This window comes from Anolis sagrei, chromosome 1 (genome assembly GCF_037176765.1).
Source record: "Anolis sagrei isolate rAnoSag1 chromosome 1, rAnoSag1.mat, whole genome shotgun sequence".
Taxonomy (NCBI): Eukaryota; Metazoa; Chordata; class Lepidosauria; order Squamata; family Dactyloidae; genus Anolis; species Anolis sagrei.
The window spans coordinates 333,365,198-333,382,691 of NC_090021.1; the positions used below are offsets into that span (position 1 = coordinate 333,365,198).

Below are 17,494 nucleotides of genomic sequence, written 5' to 3' on the forward strand. Positions count from 1 at the left end.
TAGATGCAGGCGAAACGTCAGGAGAAAAATTGCCTCCAGAACATGGCCATATTATATTATGTTATATTATTAGCATAGCACAGGAGACAAAGTGGGACTGTCTCCCTGGCCCCCTCTCTTCACTATGCTACCCAGAGTGAAATAATATATATTTTTGGCTGGGAAAATGGACCTTTTTCCGACTTGCAAACCAATTCAACTTAAGGGCAAAGCCAGGGAACTGGGGGGCTCCCCATATGGATGCCTCTCTCCTGCCTCCCCTGCCCTATGCTCTGCCAGCCACAGGGTGACGCAAGGGGGCTGCCAGCCAGGCTGAGGCGCAACGAGCCATTGGCACCTGCGTCAAAAGGCGAGAGAGAGAGACAGAGAGAGACAGAGAGAGAGAGGGAAGAGAGGAGCCCGACAGTCCGCGCCTGCTCGCCCTCCTTCCTTTCCTCCTTCCCGGCCCACCGCCTCTGCCCATCATCCCAGCAGCAGCAGCCTCCTCCTAATCTTCCTCCTCCTCTTCTTCCTCCATCTCTGGCCCGGAGAGATGTCTTCTCCTCCGCCGGGCCGCCCCATCTCCGGGGAGCACCGGGTGGGCGACGGGGCGGAGGACGAGCGCGCTCCCGGAGCGCGTTGGGAAGGCGAAGGCGCGCCGCAGCCCCCTCCTCCGCCGCCGCCGCAGCCTTTCTCGCCCCCTCCTCCCGTTTCCATGGCGACTGCATCCACAGGTAAGAAGAGGCGCGGTACCCAAGGATGCTCTGCCCACCAATCCATCTCCGGCTCGACCCCAGGAACGGGCTTGGTGGGGGTTGCTTGCCATCTAGGACTGGAAGCCTCGTTGTCATTCATGGGGTCTCTCTCGCCTTCTAAGCCTGGTTCTCATTCATCCATGTTGCGCTCTTTTGGGGCCTTCCCCCGTCAGGGATTTCCATGCTCCAGTGGCACTGTCTGCGCATGCAACACATTGGACATAACGAGTGTGTGGTGGGGAGGAATGGATGCACTTAGACGCCACTGACAGCCAAGGCTCTAAGCCAAGCATGGGCGAACTTGAGTCCTTCAGGTGTTTATGACTTCGGCTCCCACCATTTCTGTGTTTTGGACTCCAACTCCCACCATTCCTGTGTTTTGGACTCCAACTCCCACTATTCTTATGTTTTTGACTCCAACTCACACCATTCCTGTGTTTTGGACTCCAATTCCCGCTATTCCTGTATTTTGGACTCCAACTCCAACCATTCCTGTGTTTTGGACTCCAAGTCTCACTATTCTTCTGTTTTGGACTCCAACTCCCACCATTCCTGTGTTTTGGACTCCAACTCCAACCATTCCTGTGTTTTGGACACCAACTCCCACCATTCCTGTGTTTCAGACTCCAACTCCAACCATTCCTGTGTTTTGGACTCCAACTCCCACCATTCCTACCAGCCTCAGGCCCTTTCCTTTCCCCCCTCAGCTGCTTAAGCCCCCTTTTTCCTCCCCTCCTTCCTCCTTCCTTCCTTCCCTCCCTCCCTTCTTCCTTTCTTCCTTCCTTCCCTCCATTCTTCCTTCCCTTTCTTCCTTCCCTCCCTCACTTCTTCCTTCCTTCCTTCCCTCCATTCTTTCTTCTCTCCCTTCCTTCCTTCCTTCCTTCTTTCCTTCCATCCTTCCTCCCTCCCCTCCCTCCTCCCTCCCTTCTTCCTCCCTCCCTTCCTCCCTCCCTCCCTCCCTTCCTTCCTTCCTTCCTTCCTTTCTTCCTTCTCTCCTTCCTTCCTTCCTTCCTTCCTTCCTTCCTTCCTTCCTTCCGTCCTTTCTTCCCTCCCTTCTTCCTTCCTTCCCTCCCTCCCTCCTTTCCTTTCCTTTCCTTTCTTTCCCTTTCCCTTCCTTCCTTCCTTCCTTCCTTCCCTCCCTTCCCCTCCCTCCCTTCTTTCTCTCCTTCCTTCCATCTCTCCCTCCTTTATTCCCTCGCTCATTCCTTCTCTCCTTCATTCCCTCCATTATTCCTTCTCTACTTCCTTCCCTCCCTTCCTCCATCCCTCCCTCCTCCCATCTCTCCTTCCTTCCTTCCTTCTCACTTTCCTTCCTTCCTTTCTCTCCCTCCCACCTTCTCTTCCTTCCCTCATTCCTTCTTTCCTTCCTTCCTTCCCTCCCTCCCTCCCTCCCTCCCTCCCTCCCTCCCTCCCTTCCTTCCTTCCTTCCTTCTTGTCTTCCCTCCTCTCTCCTTCCTTCCTTCACTCCCTCCCTCCCATTCTCCTTCCCTCTTTCTTTCCTTCCCTCCTTAAACAGGTAGCTTCCCTTTAAACATGATATTCCACCGTTCCTTCCAGGTAGTGGTGCATTATTCTCTGTGAATTATTCTCATAATTTAGAGATAGGCTTTCTTAGGCTCCTTCCACACAGCTGTATAAAATCCACCTTGAACTGGATTAGGTGGCAATGTGGACTCAGATAGTTCAAAGAATATATTATGGATTATCTGTCTTTATATTCTGGGTTATATGGCTGTGTGGAAGGGCCCTTGGTGTGCATAGAACTAAAGCACTTAGATGTAAATGACAGAGGATGCAACTGGACAACGATTTTAGTAAGGAGACACCGAGGATCTTGTTTTTACAGATATATTTGCTTTTTATATATTTATATTACATTTTAAATGTTGAATTGTTTTTATAATTGTTTTAACTGTATTTTGATATTTGTTATGGCATCGAATCGCTGCCGACTGTGAACCGCCTTGAGTTGACTCTGGCTGAGAAAGGCGGTATACAAATGCGGGAAATAAATAAATACATTCCAGTTCAAAGCAGATAATGTGGGATTTTCAGTCCTGATATTCTTGGATATAGGGCTGTGTGGATGGGCCCCTAGACTATCAAGTCGGAAAACCCCACAATGTGTGCTTTGAACTTTTTTTTGTCGTGTCAGGAGCAGCTTGAGAACCTGCAAGTCGCTTCTGGTGTGAGAGAATTGGCTGTCTACAAGGACATTGCCCAAGGGATGCCTGGATGTTTTGATGTTTTACCATCCTCGTGGGAGGCTTCTCTCATGTCCCCGCATGAGGTGCTGGAGCTGATAAAGCAGTGTTTCTCAGCCTGGGGATCGGGACCCCTGAGGGGGTCGCGAAGGGGTGTCAGAGAGGTCGCCAAATATCATAAGAAAACACAGTATTTTCTGATGGTCATGGGGATTCAATGTGGGAAGTTTGAGCCAATTCTATCGTTGGTGGAGTTCAGAATGTTTTTTTGATTGTAATGAACTATAAATCCCAGCAACTACAACTTCCAAATGTCAAGATCTATTTTCCCCAGTCTCCACCAGTGTTCACATTTGGGCATATTGAGTATTCGTGCCAAGTTTGGTCCAGATCCACCATTGCATGAGTCCACAGTGCTCTCTGGATATAGGTGAACTACAACTCCCAAACTCAAGGTCAATGCCCATCAAACCTTTCCAGTGTTTTCCATTGGTCATGGGAGCCAAGTTTGGTTCAAATCCATCGTTGGTGGAGTTCAGAATGCTCTTTGATTATAAGTGAACTATAAATTCCAGCATCTACAACTCCCAAGTTACAAAATCAATCCTCCCCCAACCCCACTAGCATTCACATTTGGGTGTGTTGGGTATTTGTGCCCAGTTTGGTCCAGTGAATGAAAATGCATCCTGCATATCAGATATTTAAAATGACTGTTATGAAGTAGCAACAAAAACGATATTATGGTTGGGGGTCACCACAACATGAGGGACTGTATTAAGGGGACACAGCATTAGGAAGGTTGAGAACCACTGTGATAGAGGGAGCTCATCCTTGCTCTCCCCAGATTTGAATCTGTGACCTGTCGGTCTTCAGTCCTGCTGGAACAGGGGTTTAACCCACTGCGCCACTTGGGGCTCCTGCTTTGAACTGGGTTATCTGAATCCACACTGCAATATATTCCAGTTCAAAGCAGATAATGTGGGATTTTACTCAACTGTGTGGAAGGGGCCTGAGAGTCTTCTGTATTTGGATCCGATTTAGCAATAGAATAACTCACTGGTTGCTTTGAGAGCGGCATCACAGGACTGGATTTCCCCGTCTCTGATCTCTTTGGACATTATTTTGCTTTGACGGCACAGCAGGGGCTCTGCCTGTGGGTGTTTGCAGCCAGCTTATTTTGCTTCTGTCATTGTGGGAGAGTGTTAACTGACTGGTGTAGACACAACACAGACATTTCGGTGGCAGTGGGGGTTCGCCTCCATCCTGTTACTGCGTTGATCCCGGAGAGCGAAATGGATCCTACATTCTTGCACATAGGGATAGTTCAGCTGTTGTGTATTGACAGGCGGTGAGTTAGAAGGAGGCACTGGGTTGCTGTAAGTTTTTCGGGCTGCATGGCCGTGTTTCAGAAGCACTCTCTCCTGACCTTTCGCCTGCATCTCTGGCAGGCATCCTCAAAGGTTGTGAGGTTTGTTGGACACTAGGCAAGTGGGGATTATATATCACTGGAATGTCCAGGGTGGGAGAAAGAACTCTCTTCTGCTTGAGGCAAAGTGTGAATGTTGCAATTGGCCGCCTTGATTAGCATTGAATGGTCTTGCAGCTTCAAGGTCTGGCTGCTTCCTGCTTGGGAGAATCCCCACGTTCCTGGTTTCCCACAGTCCCCTCAACCTCTGAGGAGGCCTGCCATAGATGCAGGTGAAACTGTATAGCATCCAGCAGGCATGCAAGTGGGCCAGTCAACCTACTGTTTGCAAATACAGCCTCACGTCGATACCAGGCAAGATTCTGGGAAAGATTGTGAAGGAAGTGGTCTGCAAACACTTAGAAACAAATGCGGTCATCGCTAATAGTCAACATGGATTTATCAAAAACAAGTCATGCCAGACTAATCTGATCTCTTTTTTTCGATAGAGTTACAAGCTGGGTAGATGCGGGGAATGCCGTGGATGTAGCGTACCTGGATTTCAGTAAGGCCTTCAACAAGGTCCCCCATGACCTTCTGGCAAGGAAACTAGTCCAATGTGGGCTAGGCAAAACTACGGTGAGGTGGATCTGTAATTGGTTAAATGGACGAACCCAGAGGGTGCTCACCAATGCTTCCTCTTCATCCTGGAAAGAAGTGACAAGCGGAGTGCCATCCGCAGGGCTCCATCCTGGTCCTGGTCCTGTTCAACATCTTTATTAATGACTTAGATGAAGGGTTAGAAGGCAGGATCATCAAGTTTGCAGACGACACCAAATTGGGAGGGAGAGCCAATACTCCAGAGGACAGGAGCAGGATTCAAAACGATCTTGACCGATTAGAGAGATGGGCCAAAACTAACAAAATGAAGTTCAACAGGGACAAATGCAAGATACTCCACTTTGGCAGAAAAAACGAAATGCAAAGATACAGAATGGGGGACGATGATGCCTGGCTCAAGAGCAGTACGCGTGAAAAAGATCTTGGAGTCCTCGTGGACAACAAGTTAAACATGAGCCAACAATGTGATGTGGCGGCAAAAAAAGCCGATGGGATTTTGGCCTGCATCAATAGGAGCATAGTGTCTAGGTCCAGGGAAGTAATGCTACCCATGCTCTATTCCGCTTTGGTTAGGCCACATCTGGAATATTGTGTCCAATTCTGGGCCCCACAATTGAAGAGAGATATTGACAAGCTGGAATGTGTCTAGCGGAGAGCGACTAAAATGATAAAAGGTCTGGAGAACAAGCCCTATGAGGAGCGGCTTAAGGAGGTGGGCATGTTTAGCCTGAAGAAGAGAAGGCTGAGAGGAGATATGATAGCCATGTATAAATATGTGAGAGGAAGCCATGGGGAGGAGGGGGCAAGCTTGTTTTCTGCTTCCCTGGAGACTAGGATACGGAACAGTGGCTTCAAACTACAAGAGAGGAGATTCCATCTGAACATGAGGAAGAACTGCCTGACTGTGAGAGCCGTTCAGCAGTGGAACTCTCTGCCCCGGAGTGTGGTGGAGGCTCCTTCTTTGGAAGCTTTTAAACAGAGGCTGGATGGCCATCTGTCAGGGGTGATTTGAATGCAATATTCCTGCTTCTTGGCAGAATGGGGTTGGACTGGATGGCCCATGAGGTCTCTTCCAACTCTTTGATTCTATGATTCTATGTAGCATAACAATGGTCGCTTGAGAAAGGGAGGAAAGGGTTTGTCATGCCAGATACTTCCTTCTTGTGTTTGCATAGCTGTTCAAATGGGATGACAAAAGTATAATGGCTTAATGGTTCGTTTCATTTGTTCTTTGTTTAGTATTGTGGATATATTGCAAAAATTATAATATTTTCAAGAAGTGGAAAGTAGGGATATCATTTCACTGAACGCAGCAATACTCTGTTATACTGCCATCTAAAACATATACCATAACTGGCTCTCTTTAAGTCAATTGCTTCAAAGTAAATACAATTGAAATAACTATAACGGTTATTTGATTTCACCCATGACAGTTCAAAATGCCTAAACGAACACTCATTGTTCTTCCTGCCTTTGGAGGAAGTACTTTCTGTTTACTTTTTCGTCCATTCAATGGCTCTCAAAAGTCTTTTAGATCCAGGCTGTTACCTTGCTGTGAACTTTGAATATTTTTCGCAATGTCTGTTTCTCCCATTCCTTTGCACTCCTAGATCATTTGGAATTTGGTCTCCAGCTCCTATCATCCCCAGCCAACATGGCCAGCGATGATGGGCTCTGTGAGGCTGGAAATTATACTGCCATCGCAGTCAATGATCTGAAGTATACTTCTTAGGAATTTAACTTCACCAAGCATATAATTCAGATTATCAAAGCAGATAACCCACATTATCTGGAGACTAGGACGCGGAACAATGGCTTCAAACAGCAAGAAAGGAGATTCCATCTGAACATGAGGAAGAACTTCCTGACTGTGAGAGCCGTTCAGCAGTGGAACTCTCTGCCCTGGAGTGTGGTGGAGGCTCCTTCCTTGGAAGCTTTTAAACAGAGGCTGGATGGCCATCTGTCTGGGGTGATTTGAATGCAATATTCGTGCTTCTTGGCAGGGGGTTGGACTGGATGGCCCATGAGGTCTCTTCCAACTCTTTGATTCTATGATTCTATGACTGGGTTGTTGTAGGTTTTTCCGGGCTCTATGGCCATGTTCTAGAGGCATTTTCTCCTGACATTTCGCCTGCATCTATGGCAAGCATCCTCAGAGGTAGTGAGGTCTGTTGGAAGTAGGAAAATGGGTTTATATATCTGAGGAATGACCAGGGTGGGACAAAGGACTTTTTCTGCTACAGCTAGGTGTGAATGTTTCAACTGAGCACCTTGATTAGCATTGAATGGCTTGGAAATGCCTGGGGGCAATCTTTTGTCGAGAGTGATTTGATGTGCCTGATTGTTTACTCTCTGTTGTTTCGCTGTTGTAATTTTTGAGTTTTTTTAATACTGGTAGCCAGATTTTGTTCATTTGATTCTATGATTCTATCTGCTTTGAACTGAGGGCTGCAATGGCAGTGGGTTAAACTGTTGTGCTGCTGAACTGCTGACCTGAAAGTTGGCAGTTCGAATCCACAGGATGGGGTAAGCTCCCGCTGTTAGCCCTAGCTCCTGCCAACCTAGCAGTTTGAAAACATGCAAATGTGAGTAGATAAATAGGTACTGTTTTGGCAGGAAAAAGCAAAAAGATGCTCCAAGCAGTCATGCTGGCCACACAACCAGGAGGACACAGGCTCCTTGACTTGGAAACAGATGAGCACCGCCTCCGAGCCAGAAATTAAAAGAAAGTCTTTGCCTGTGTCTGTGTATTGTGTCTCATTGTATGTCATTCGTAACAAGGCATTGAATGTTTGCCTGTGTCTGGGTATAAACTGTAATCCGCTCTGAGTCCCCTTGGGGAGAAACACTGAATATAAATAAAGATTATAATTATAATTATAATTATAATTATTATTATTATTTGAAACACAACAAGATGAGTCCACAGCAAACAAGATCACTCTGCTGGCTGTTATATTGGATCAGACGTCAGACACTTCCTCAAGTGTCTAGGACTGTGTGATGTATTGGCAAATAATGCGTGCAGATCCCAGTAAGGTGGTCTTCTGCAGCTGGGAGATGGTAATTTTGTCAGTGCCGATTGTGTTTAAGTGCAGGTCAAGGTCTTTAGGTGCTGCACCCAGTGTGCCGATCACGACTAGGACCACCTTGACGGGCTTGTGCCAGAGTCATTGCAGTTCAATTTTTAAGTCCTCATATCGTGTTAGCTTTTCCAGTTGTTTCTCTTCAATCCTGCTGTCACCTGGGATTGCAACATCGACGATCCATGTTGTTGTTGTTGTTGTTGTTGTTGTTGTTGTTGTTGTTGTTATTATTATTATTATTATTTGAAACACAACAAACAAGATCACTCTGCTGGCTGTTGTATTGGATCACACATCGAATACTTCCCAAGTGTCTAGGACTCTGTGATATATCGGCAAATAATGTGTGCAGATCTGAGTAGAGTGGCCTTTTGTAGCTGACAGATGGTAATTTTGTCAGCGCTGATTGCTTTTAAGTGCAGGCCAAGGTCTTTAGGCACTGCACCCAGTGTGCCGATCACCACTGGGACCAGCTTGACAGGCTTGTGCCAGAGTCTTTGCAGTTTGATCTTTAAATCCTCATATCGTGTCAGCTTTTCCAGTTGTTTCTCTTCAATCCTGTTGTCACCTGAGATTGCAACATCGACGATCCATGTTGTTGTTGTTGTTGTTGTTGTTATTATTATTATTATTTGAAACACAACAAACAAGATCACTCTGCTGGCTGTTGTATTGGATCACACATCGAATACTTCCCAAGTGTCTAGGACTCTGTGATATATCGGCAAATAATGTGTGCAGATCCGAGTATAGTGGCCTTTTGCAGCTGACAGATGGTAATTTTGTCAGTGCTGATTGCTTTTAAGTGCAAGCCAAGGTCTTTAGGCACTGCACCCAGTGTGCTGATCACCACTGGGACCACTTTTATTGGCTTGTGCCAGATTCTTTGCAGTTCTATCTTTAAATCTTCGTATCATGTAAGCCTTTCCAGTTGCTTCTTGTCAATCCTTACTATTATAATTATTACATGAGTCTACATTGCCATATCATCCAGTTCAAAGCAGATAATCTGGATTTCATATAGCAGGGCCGCAAAGTTACTTAATTCCTAACTACTGAACTCTTTAATACACATGTTTAGAATTGTGTCATCAGTCAACCTATTATTTTGTGGATAAAATGAGTAAAATGGTGGTCACCAATAGGTTTAACATCAGTGTTAGTCTCCGGATTCAGCTCCTGCTTTGTCTCTTGTACTTCCTGCTAAATTACTCCTATTTAACAGTATTGTTTCGTGATCCTTAAGTTATTGTAAACTGATTTGAGATAGCAGGTAGCTTGTATTCAAAAGTAGGATATCAATAATGCAGCACAAACGAATAAATAAAATATGCTGGGGAATTTGATGGAGTGAATGAAGTAGCCATTAGTACTCAAAAACCAAACGGCAAATGTGTTTGTGTGCATTCGTTTTGATCATTCTGCTGATGCTGTTGTTTGTATTGTGTGATGGGATAATGGGGGTGTTGATCATGGGACCGCTGCCAAAAATAAACGCCCCACAGAAGGTACCCTTTTACCTTGCCATACATAACATGCATCTCACTTGGGATGCAATGTCATAGTGATTTATGTTGCGTGGTTCTTCTTCTGTGTGATTCATTGCTGTCTGCAGAGGTAGGGAAATTCACAGGACACTGAGAATTTCAAGGTGAGAGAGGTGCTTTAGAGAACTTGATACGGAAGGGTTTCGTTTTTCAGAAATATCCCCATGCAATAGTAGTTAGAGGGCACAGAATGTTCCATATCCAACCTCTAGCATCTCCCAATTACAGCTGCAGAGCCAGAAAATAATATTTTGGGATTATAATTCCTAGGTAAGTGGCCACGAACGGTTTGGGACCCAACAACCTTCATGATTGCATTTCCTTCTGTATACCTGCACGATCTCTTAGATCTTCCGGGGAGGCCCTCCTCTCGCTCCCACCTCTATCGCAAGCGCGACTTTTGGGGACGAGGGAGAGGGCTTCTCTGTGGTGGCCCCACAGTTCCAGTAGGAACTTGCTACCCAGAGAGATTAAGTGAGCGCCCACTCTAGCAGCCTTTAGGAAAGGCCTAAAAATCTGGCTGTTCCAGTGTGCTTTTGAGGAATGAACAACAAATCCCCATACCATTGTTAGAGATCCTAGAGCGACTAAAATGATAAAAGGTCTGGAGAACAAGCCCTATGAGGAGCGGCTTAAGGAGCTGGGCATGTTTAGCCTGAAGAAGAGAAGGCTGAGAGGGGATATGATAGCCATGTATAAATATGTGAGAGGAAGCCACAGGGAGGAGGGAGCAAGCTTGTTTTCTGCTTCCCTGGAGACTAGGACGCGGAACCATGGCTTCAAACTACAAGAGAGGAGATTCCATCTGAACATGAGGAAGAACTTCCTGACTGTGAGAGCCGTTCAGCAGTGGAACTCTCTGCCCCGGAGTGTGGTGGAGGCTCCTTCTTTGGAAGCTTTTAAACAGAAGCTGGATGGCCATCTGTCAGGGGTGATTTGAATGCAATATTCCTGCTTCTTGGCAGGGGGTTAGACTGGATGGCCCATTAGGTCTCTTCCAACTCTTTGATTCTATGATTCTATGATTCTATCCTAAATTGGGTCTTCTTAGGTCCACATCACAGGAGCACGAAAGGAAGTCGACAGTCCCAAAAAAGATCAAAAAACAAGGTTTATTTTAGTTTCTTCATGAAGAAGATGGACAGCCTGACAGCATACACAGATGCTACCCTTCAAGTGACTGCCGCGTCATCTTGGCTTTTTACCACCAATATATAACCTCAAGAACATTTTTTTGTCATGGAAAGTACTCTCTTTCCAGCCACCTGCCTTGACCTTTTGATGGAAAGTACCTTCTTGTACCTGCAGACTCTGCACTTAACCACAACCTTTGAACTTAACCACAATACAACTTCCGACCTCTATATGTCACATCTTGTTTCTTAAAAACATTTTCTTCCGTGTTGCTCTTTTTCTACAGAGAAAGGGTATGTTTCTCTTTTGCTGTTAATTTCATTCAAAGCCCCTTGCTTAGCATTTGCAAATTTCACTCAAAGACCCTTTCACCATGACCAGCTCAGTACAAAATGTCTTTTGATGCACTTTATCTCATCCTTTAGTGAAATTAAACCCCATCGTTTGTCCCATCTGAATCTCCCACCAGATACACTACCCTATTCATCCATCTCATCCAGAGTTTTATATTTTTTTATCCCTTGCAATTGGCCCAGCCCACTGTGCATAACTTTTTTATTATTTTATTTCATATCCTGTGTTTACCTTATTGTATTATTTTGTTACTAGCTGTACCCGCCACACGTTACTGTGGCTAACTTTCCCTTCCTCTTCCTTTTTTTTCTCTCTCTCTCTCCTTCCTTCCCTACCTACCTCCCTCCTTCCTTCCTTCCTTTCTTTCTTTCTCTCCTTCTTTCCCTCCTTTCTTCCCTTCCCTTCCTTCCTTCCTTCCTTCCTTCCTTCCTTCCTTCCTTCCTTTCTTTCTTTCTCTCCTTCCCTCCCTCCTCCCTTCCTTCCTCCCTTTCTTTCTTTCTTTCTTTCTTTCTTCCTTTCTTTCTCTTCTTCCTTCCCTCCCTCCCTCCCTCCCTCCCTCCCTTCCCTTTCTTTCTTTCTTTCTTTCTTTCTTTCTTTCTTTCTTTCTTTCTCTCCTTCCTTCTCTTCCTTCCTCTTCCTTCCCCCCCCCTTCTTTCCCTTCCACTTTCTCCCCTTTCTTCCTTCTCTGCCTATGCTTGGACTGCAAATCCTATCTATCTATCTATCTATCTATCTATCTATCTATCTATCCATCCATCCATCTCTATCTAATTTTTCTATCTGGAGGATTGCTGGGAGTTGCAATCCAGGAATAGGAAATTTGAAATATTCAGAGATTGGGATGCTCTCAAAGCAATCCAAGGAGAAAAAAAGCTTGCATTTGGATCATCCTCCTCTCCTAAAAGGTCTGGTCTAAGGGATGCTGTAGTCCAGAAGAGAGTGCGAATATGCTATTGTGTGTTTTGTTTGCTGGGAGAGTCGTTTTTGCACATGCACTGTAGCGTCTTTTTGCTTTTTTGGCTTTTTAAGTCTCTTCCATTGTGTTTTTCAGTGTTTTTATGAGTGATGGTCACTTGTTGGCTTGATGGGTGTATTGTGTCCAAATTTGGTGTCAATTCGTCCAGTGGTTTTTGAGTTATGCTAATTCCACAAACGGACATGACAATTTTATTTATATAGATTGTTTGTATTTTATTTTATGTTATTATCTGCTGTATGTATTTTATTTTGTTTCATTGTAATTCTTGGGTTTGGCCTCATGTTAGCTGCCCCAAGTGCCCTTGGAGAGATGGTGGCGGGGTATAAATAAAGTTTTTTTTATTATTGTATTATTATTGTTCAAATAAATGTCCTCTGGAGGACCTGATTGATCAGGGCAGATTGTACAGAAAAAGCAACCCTGCAGATGACTTGGGCCCAAGCCATACAGGGCTTTAAAGGTAATAAACAGCACATTGGGAAATAGCTTCTGAATGAAAGTCCAGAATGGATCCGCTCTAGTTGGTACTCAGCTGTTCATTGGCTCTTCCCAAGCTGTAATTGGATTTAGGCCAAAGAACTTGGAGTCCTCGTGGACAACAAGTTAAATATGAGCCAACAATGGGATGAGGTGGCAAAAAAGCCAATGGGATTTTGACCTGCATCAATAGGAGCATAGTGTCTAGATCCAGGGAAGTCATGTTCCCCCTCTATTATGCCTTGGTTAGACCACACCTGGAATACTGTGTCCAATTCTGGGCACCACAATTCAAGAGAGATATTGACAAGCTGAAATGTGTCCAGAGGAGGACGACTAAAATGATCAAGGGTCTGAAGAACAAGTCCTATGAGGAGCGGCTTAAGGAGCTTGGCATGTTTAGCCAGAAGAAGAGAAGGCTGAGAGGAGGCATGATAGCCATGTATGATTGTATGAGAGGAAGTCACAGGGAGGAGGGAGCAAGCTTGTTTTCTGCTGCCCTGGAGACTAGGACGCAGAACAATGGCTTCAAACTACAAGAAAGGAGATTCCACCTGAACATTAGGAAGAACTTCCTGACTGTGAGAGCTGTTCAGCAGTGGAACTCTCTGCCCCGGAGTGTGGTGGAGGCTCCTTCTTTGGAAGCTTTTAAACAGAGGCTGGATGGCCATCTGTCAGGGGTGATTTGAATGCAATATTCCTGTTTCTTGGCAGGGGGTTGGACTGGATGGCCCATGAGGTCTCTTCCAACTCTATGATTCTATGTGAATCATGCAACCCTTCAGATATAGGCTAGGATAGCCAAGGATGTTGGACGTTCAGTAACATCTCATGATTCCCATCTTGATTTGGGACAATGTTGGGGAAAGAATGAAGGGTAGAAGCAGGTGCATGTGCCTTCAAGTCACCTGTCGGCATTTGACAACCCCACACGTTTCAGAGAGTTTTGTTCGGCAGTGAGTATTCAGAGCTGATTTGTCTGAATATAGCCTTAAGCACCTGGATTTCCTTGGTGGTTTCCCTCCCAAGTTGGGTCTAACCATGCATAGCTTCTAAGATTAGACAGAATCGGATGCCTTCGGGGTATTTAGGCTACATCTAGAGTGAAAGGTAACAAAGAACAAATGAGGCATGTCTAAGAGAAAGTATGAGGTTGAATGGCCTGTCCTTTTCATTTGCGTGATGTCCTCCTACTAGTAGGACTACTGTTTGGTCATTGTCCTTCTGTCAGGTTCTTCTCCTTATCTTTCCCCCTACAATCCCTAGTTGAATGTTTTCTACAGTTATTTAAGATGGCATTCTTAAACAACTGTAGAAAGGGGCCGTAATGGATTAAACTCTTGTGCTGCTGAACTACTGATCTGAATGTTGGCAGTTCTAATTTCATAGAAACATAGAGTTGGAAAGGAGCCCCCGGTGGCGCAGTGGGTTAAAGCACTGAGCTGCTGAGCTTGTTGATCGAAAGGTCGCAGGTTCGATTCCGGGGAGAGGTGTGAGCTTCCGCTGTCAGCCCTAGCTTCTGCCAACCTAGCAGTTCGAAAACTTGCAAATGTGAGTAGATCAATAGGTACCGCTCTGGCGGGAAGGTAACAGCGCTCCATGCAGTCATGCCGGCCACATGACCTTGGAGGTGTCTACGGACAACGCTGGCTCTTCGGCTTAGAAATGGAGATGAGCACCACACCCCAGAGTCAGACATGACTGGACTTAATGTCAGGGGACTACCTTTACCTTTACCTATAGAGTTGGAAGAGACTCTATGGGCCATCCAGTCCAACCCCCCGCCAAGAAGCAAGAAAATTGCATTCAAAGCACCCCCAACAGATGGCCATCCAGCCTTTGTTTAAAAGCCTCCAAAGAAGGAGCCTCCACCACACTCTGGAGCAGAGAGTTCCACTGCTGAACGGCTCTCACAGCCAGGAAGTTCTTCCTAATGTTCAGATGGAATCTCCTTTCTTGTAGTTTGGAGCCACCCAAAAAAGTCTGTTATTAGGCTGGTAAGGTCTCTCTTATTATAAGGGATTAACACTATTTATTTATTTAATTATTTTTATAGGATATATTGGACTTTTTACTCAGGGCATTCCTTTTATAGCAGTGCTTCTCAACCTTGCTAATGCTGTGACTCCTTAATGCAGTTCCATATCTTGTGGTGACCCCCAACCATAATACTGTTTTCGTTGCTACTTGATACCTGTCATTATACTACTGTTATAAATCGTAATGTGTGGCGCAGTGGGTTAAAGCACTGAGCTGCTGAGCTTGTTGATCGAAAGGTCGCAGGTTCAATTCCGGGGAGAGGTGTGAGCTTCCGCTATCAGCCCTAGCTTCTGCCAACCTAGCAGTTCGAAAACATGCAAGTGTGAGTAGGTCAATAGGTACCACTCCGGTGGGAAGGTAACAGCGCTCCATGCAGTCATGCTGGCCACATGACCTTGGAGGTGTCTACGGACAACGCTGGCTCTTTGGCTTAGAAATGGAGATGAGTACCACACCCCAGAGTCAGACATGACTGGACTTAATGTCAGGGGACTACCTTTACCTTTACCTTAAATATCTGATATGCAGGATGTATTTTCATTCACTGGACTCAATTGAGCACAAATACCCAATATGCCCAAATGTGAATGCTAGTGGGGTTGGGGGGGGGGGTGAGGATTGATTTTGTAATTTGAGAGTTGTGATTGCTGGGATTTATAGTTCACTTATAATCAAAGAGCATTCTGAACTCCACCAGCGATGGATTTAAACTGACCTTGGCACACAGAATTCCCAAGACCAACAGAAAACACTGGAAGCGTTTAGTGGGCATTGACCTTGAGTTTGGGAGTTGTGGTTCACCTATATCCAGAGGAGTGCTGTGGATTCATGCAATGGTGGATCTGGACCAAACTTGGCACAAATACTCAATATGCCCAATTGTGAACACTGGTGGAGTGTGGGGAAAATAGACCTTGACATTTGGGAGTTGTAGTTGTTGGCATGTATAGTTCACCTACAACCAAAGAGTATTCTGAACTTCCCACACAGAATCCCAATGACCAACAGAAAATACTGTGTTTCCTGATGGTCTTTGGTGACCCCCTTTGACACCCTCTCACGGCCCCCGCAGGGGTCCTGACCCCCAGGTTGAGAACCACTGTTTTATAGAGCTTGAAACAAATGTCAAAAATGAAATATATTCTATGGCACCTGGTGTTTGTTGATTGTCTCCCATCCAAATGCTGGCCATAGCCAGACCTAGCTTTGTTTGGTTCCAGGATTTGATGGAAGTATTTAGGCCTGTTGCTATATGGCAACATTAAAAAGGAGAGTAATCAAGGTAGCACCGCTAATTCAGCCTTCACTGAACGACCCACATGCATTGTTTTGAACGTATATCTATACCATTTTGTAGCCTTTTCCTTCTCACTTTTCACAACGGGAAGTCAAGACTCCTTCCATCAATCACTTAATTATATATTGTGTCTTCCGTCAAAGTGTGAATCTTTATAGATAACACATAAGGTGGAAAAATTAACTTTCCCTCCAACATTTTCCAGACAGCATGATGTTTGTGGAAACTGGAGTAACTTTTCTTAAACCCTTTCCAAAGAGTTACAAATGGTTCCCAATCCTCCTTCGGGCCACCCTCGCTTTAATTAAGTTAATCATCAGATTAGCCAACAAAAGCTTTAGCTTATTAACTGAGGCCCGAGGATGTACAAAAGATCGCTGGATGCAGATTATCCAGGATTCAGTCTCTGCCATTTACAGTTACAGGGCTGGCAAAAAGCTTTCCTTACAGAAGCCAGAGACCTGTCACAGTCAGAGAAAACAATATTGCTTTGCATGCACTCATTTTGTAAAATAGTATGTATTATGCAGAGGCGTTGGACTAAAACTCCCATTATCTCAGGTCAGGAAGGCTACTGGTTTTGTTGGTGTTGTTTCAAAAGAGACTTTCTTGCCCACCCAGCCAAGGCCAATTGCCATTTTGCAATTGCCATTTTGTCCAGAGGAGGGCAACTAAAAAGATCAAAGGTCTGGAGAACAAGCCCTATGAGGAGCGGCTTAAGGAGCTGGGCATGTTTAGGCTGAGAGGAGATATGATCGCCATGTATAAATATGTGAGAGGAAGCCACAGGGAGGAGGGAACAAGCTTGTTTTCTGCTTCCTTGGAGACTAGGACGCAATGGAATAATGGCTTCAAACTACAAGAGAGGAGATTCCATCTGAACATGAGGAAGAACTTCCTGACTGTGAGAGCCGTTCAGCAGTGGAACTCTCTGCCCCGGAGTGTGGTGGAGGCTCCTTCTTTGGAAGCTTTTAAACACAGGCTGGATGGCCATCTATAGGAGGTGCTTTGAATGCAATATTCCTGCTTCTTGGCAGGTGGTTGGACTGGATGGCCCATGAGGTCTCTTCCAACTCAATGATTCTGTAATTCACTACATTAAGGGTGTATCTTTAAGGGTGTATCTGCATCATAGAATTAATGCATTTTGATCCTACTTTAAGTGCCCTGTCCCAATGCAATGGAATCATGATTGTTGTAGTTTTACAAGGTCTTTAGCCTAATTTGTCAAACATTGCTGGTGGCTCACCAAACTTCAACTCCAATTATCACATAGCATTGAGCCATAGGACCGGGTTGTGGCACAGCTGGTTGGGAGTCAGCTGCATTAAAATCACTGCATGAGTTCAAAGCCAGCCTGGGTCGGAGTGAGCTTCCGGCCATTTGTCTAGCTTGCTGTTGACCTTTGCAGCCCGAAAGACAGTTGCATCTGTCAAGTAGGAAATTTAGGTACCGCTTATGCGAGAAAGCTAATTTAACTAATTTACGACGCCATAAAACTCTCCAGCAATGTGCAAAAGAATGAGGAAGTACTCCATCGGTATCACAAGTGGATGGTGAAGTGACAGCTCCCCCGGTGGCCGGAATTAAAAAAAACATACTCTCATGAAGCTGGA

The 17,494-nt window shown here is 45.3% G+C and overlaps 1 protein-coding gene across 2 annotated transcripts in view; it reads left to right on the forward strand.

Annotated features, from left to right (window-relative positions):
- Positions 1–339: 339 nt before the first annotated feature.
- RTN1 (reticulon 1) overlaps positions 340–17,494 on the forward strand; it is a 210,362-nt gene continuing 193,207 nt past the window's right edge. Inside the window, exon 1 of one of the 2 annotated variants that reach the window (XM_067463064.1) lies at positions 340–713. In XM_067463064.1, coding sequence (XP_067319165.1) covers positions 533–713 — 181 coding nt within the window. In that variant the 5' untranslated portion in view covers positions 340–532. The remainder of the gene's footprint in view (positions 714–17,494) is intronic. The other variant, XM_060753969.2, reaches the window with a different exon arrangement.